The following is a 4,335-nucleotide window of genomic DNA, read 5'->3' as shown; positions in this document are numbered from 1 at the left end:
GAAACAGTGGAGCTTTTTCTCCATAATGGGAAACAGCCAGATAGAGAAATTATACCACAAATGCAGAAGGAGAGACCAAGACTGGACATGACGAGATGAAAATTTCCCTCCCAGGGCAGGGCTGTGGTGCAACACATCCCCCAGAAGGAGCCTGGGTCAGCCCAAGGCTTTGTGTGGGCAGGCAGAGGCAGGCAGGAGGCAGAGCTGTCAGCAAAGGAAGGGCCCAGCCAGGTGGGGCAGCCGGGGGATGCCGACAGCCTGCAGGGACAGAGGCGCAGGGCAGGGACACCGTGGGACAGCCTGGGCTGCACAGGGCACAGGGATGGGCAGCAGCTGCAAGACAGCCCTGCCAGAGCCACCTTGGGCAGCACTTTGGCCATGGCTGCTGGGCCTGGGCCTGAGGCAGGAGCAGGAGACAAGTGACCCTTGCAGGGCTGGGGCCTCATTGCCTCCTTGTCCCTGCTCAGCAGCCTGGCAGGGGCTGCCCCATGCTCCTGCCCTTGCCATTGCACATCCCCACTGTTGTGGTGTGTTTTTAGCTTCCGGGTCCCTTCCTCAGGTGTGCCAATATTCCTTTCTCCCTTCCCCCTCGCCCCTTGCTGAGTGTGCCCTGTCAATCAGGCTTAATATTCCAGCAAGACGTCATGTGGTTGGTCAAATTCAAAACATGCTCCTCAGGCCTGGGGGACATTGGACCGTATAGGTGTCCCTAGTCCCTTGAGACCCTGCCCCTTTCACCTGGTTGGTAGCTCACCTGTCCTCTCCCCTTCCCCTGTCCCTGAGCTTAAAAGGTTAATCAGACCATGCGGCCTCTATTCTGTTGGAGTAGTTGCCCCGGTTCAGACCTCTGTAACCATGGAATAAACACCTGGAAACCCTCCAGTGGAATCCTCTCTTTTCTCTCTTCACCATCGCCAGAAGCTCTCTCTCCTGAGGTAAACGGAGTTCCTGACAAGCCTGGACTTGCTCAGTGCCCCGCTGCAATCTCCAGCAGCCGAGGTATCTCTGGGGTAAAGCACCACAGAAGCTGCCTTTGGCTCAGCAGCGAGGGTCACACTGACCCAGGCACAATCTAACTGGTAATATTGGGATTCTTATTCCAATACCCCACATGCCAGTGCCCATCCCGGCAAGAGCCCTGAGCAAGGAGGGAGGGACAGGATCTGCCTGGCCAGGGGCTGGGGCTCAGGCCTTGGCCCTTTGCATTCCTGAAACACATCCAGCTTTGCTCAGCACCAGAGAGAGCTTGGCCTTGTTTGTCCCCAGCTGTCATCACTGCCTCCAGTGTTCTGCACTAACTGGAACTTGGGGACACTTTCTCAGTCGTGTTCCTCAGTGGGAACCATTAAAACTTCAAGAAGTTTCAGAGTTTCAATTTAATTTTGAGTTCTTCAGAAGTTTTTTGAGCACTCTCTCAGGGACTGAGTTTGATGTAAACAACACCAAAGCCCCAAGAGGCTCATTAAAGTCCTTGTGCTTTGTCTGTGCTGATGAGCTTTAAAGGAACAGCTCTTCCCAGGGCCAGCTCCTCTCCCAGCCCAGCAGGGCTGAGGGCTCTGCCTGCAGGCACTGAGGGGACAGGAGCCAGGCAGAGACAGGCTGAAGGCAATCAGGATTGGGAAGACATTGAGCTGAGACTTCACTTGGGGAAAGATCTTCACAGCCCTGTGCATGGTGAGTGTGTGGGTGCAGGGCAATGTCCCCTGTGCTCCTGGAGGGATCTCCTGAAGCCAGCACACCCCACAGCCTGGGGGATGTGTCAGGAGGACTCTCCCAGTTTCTCTGTGGCACAGGAGGAGCAGGAGGAGGAGGATGTGCTGCAGAGCGGAGCTGCCCTGGGCACTGTCAGAGGGACAGGGCAGGACGGCTCCTGCTGCCAGGGACGGCTGCAGGGGCTGAAGCTGGGGCTGCAGCCAGGGCTGCCCAGGGCTGTCCTGCAGAGCAGCTCCTGCAGCCCTCGGGGCTCTTGGCCAGCCCAGGGCATGTGCCACCTGCCAGGGGCAGCTCTCAGCCTGCCTGGCAGCTCCCCATGGACGCTGCAGGGGAGAAGTTGGAGGTGGAAGGAGCCACCCCCATCAGGGCAGATTCCTCCTGCTCTGGAGATGGTGCTGCATGGCCAGGGCTGCTCTCAGCTTTCTCCTGAAGGGAAGGGAAAGGGGCTGTCAGCTTTGGCTGTGTCACTGACACTCCTGCACTGTCACCCTGGGCATCAGCAGATGGGCCTGTGATCTCCCTCAGAAAGTGCCTCCTCAGCCTCCTCTCCCTACAGACAGCAGCAGCAGCACCTTGGCTCACAGCATCTCTGTTTGTCTGGCCTGCCCTTAAGGCCCTGCTGCCAGGGAGATGCCCCTGGGCAGTGCCCTGTGCTGGGAGGAGACTGCAGGGCAGAGCTGAGCCCCCAGGGCTGGGCTGGGCTCTGGCAGCACTGGCAGGGACAAGGCTTGGATAGAGAGAAACTGCTCCCAGTAGGCACAACTCCAGGCAGCATAGAGTCAGACCAACCCTTGGTATCTCATCCTATTCAGCTGCATAGGGAAAGAGAGAAGGGCTTAGAGTAATTTACTTTGAAACTGGAGTCTTTAAAAACTCCACTTTATTTTTCAAGCAAGTTTTATGTTCGATCACCCTGAACTAGAGGGAGGTGTAATGGGCAAAGGGCACCTGTGTGGTTCTAACTGCAGGGGGAGAGGGAGCCCTGTTTTCCCTATGGGCTTCCCCACGGCTCAGGCTGAGAGCAATCCTGAAGATGAGGCAGGAACTCAGCAGCACAAACCCAAGCCCAGAAATGAAAATGTTATGTGAAGTTCCCTGACAAGTGGAGAAGGTTTTGAGAGAATTCCTAAAATAACTCTATTAGATTGAGTCAAAGAGCTTTTCAATGTCTTCTTTCAACAGTCCACCATGGCCAGCGTGAAGGAATGTCCAACAGCAGCTCCATCAGGCACTTCCTCCTGCTGGCACGGCAGACACGCAGCAGCTGCAGCTCCTGCACTTCTGCCTCTTGCTGGGCATCTCCCTGGCTGCCCTCCTGGGCAACGGCCTCATCATCAGCGCCGTAGCCTGCGGCCACCCCCTGCACACGCCCATGTTCTTCTTCCTGCTCAACCTGGCCCTCAGCGACCTGGGCTCCATCTGCACCACTGTCCCCAAAGCCATGCACAATTCCCTCTGGGACACCACGGACATCTCCTACTCAGGATGTGCTGCTCAGCTCTTTCTGTTTGTCTCTTTCATCTCAGCAGAGTATTTCCTCCTGACCATCATGTGCTACGACCGCTACGTGTCCATCTGCAAACCCCTGCACTACGGGACCCTCCTGGGCAGCAGAGCTTGTGCCCACATGGCAGCAGCTGCCTGGGCCAGTGCCTTTCTCAATGCTCTGCTGCTCACAGCCAATACGTTTTCCCTGCCCCTGTGCCATGGCAATGCCCTGGGCCAGTTCTTCTGTGAAATCCCACAGATCCTCAAACTCTCCTGTTCACAATCCTTCCTCAGGGAACATGGGTATCTTCTGGTCAATATCTGTTTATCATTTGGTTGTTTTGTGTTCATTGTTTTCTCCTATGTGCAGATCTTCAGGGCTGTGCTCAGGATCCCCTCTGAGCAGGGACGGCACAAAGCCTTTTCCACCTGCCTCCCTCACCTGGCCGTGGTCTCCCTGTTCATTAGCACTGCCATGTTTTCTTACCTGAAGCCCCCCTCCCTGTCCTCCCCATCCTTGGATCTAGCCCTGTCAGTTCTGTACTCGGTGGTGCCTCCAGCCCTGAACCCCCTCATCTACAGCCTGAGGAACCAGGAGCTCAAGGCTTCAGTGTGGACACTGATGACTGGATGCTTTCAGAAACATTAAACTGCTGGCCCGTGTCTGCCAATCACTTGTAATAAAAGTAATCTTCAGTACTTCTTGTTAGTTTCATTTTGGAGGTTCTTTATCTTTTTTTAAATTTAAAATATTGTCTATAAATTGATGTCATTGTTTGTGCCATTTCTCATTTTCTTTCCTTTCTTCTTTACTGTGACCCACAGCCTATTTCTATGAGGAGCTGTGCTCTCAGTGGCTGTAAATGAACTAAAGGATGTTTCAGGAAAGTTTCCTGCAGAGATGCCCTTTTGTTCCTTCTCTGGCACTACAGCAGCAATGTCTGTGTGCAGAGCTGGGGGCAGATCAGTGCTGGCCCAGCAGCTGTGCCCAGCAGCAGCAGCAGCACTTGGTGTTGCCAGTGCTGCTGCCGTGGCCCTGCCCCGCTTGTCCTGGTGGCCCTGGTGTTGCTGCAGGGCCTGAGTGCTCTCGGGGCCGGGCACAGCCCTGGGGGTGGCAGTGCCGGGGCTGCAGCA

At 55.6% G+C, this 4,335-nt stretch overlaps 1 protein-coding gene across 1 annotated transcript; it reads left to right on the top strand.

The window, feature by feature from the left end:
- The first annotated feature begins 3,085 nt into the window (after positions 1–3,085).
- LOC135460944 (olfactory receptor 14A16-like) lies at positions 3,086–3,850 on the top strand. Its single transcript, XM_064737919.1, has one exon. The coding sequence runs from the start codon at positions 3,086–3,088 to the stop codon at positions 3,848–3,850; it is 765 nt and encodes a 254-aa protein (XP_064593989.1).
- Positions 3,851–4,335: the final 485 nt, after the last annotated feature.

Source organism: Zonotrichia leucophrys, unplaced genomic scaffold (assembly GCF_028769735.1).
Source record: "Zonotrichia leucophrys gambelii isolate GWCS_2022_RI unplaced genomic scaffold, RI_Zleu_2.0 Scaffold_132_126254, whole genome shotgun sequence".
In the NCBI taxonomy this organism is placed as follows: Eukaryota; Metazoa; Chordata; class Aves; order Passeriformes; family Passerellidae; genus Zonotrichia; species Zonotrichia leucophrys.
This window is presented reverse-complemented; position numbering and strand designations above follow the sequence as displayed.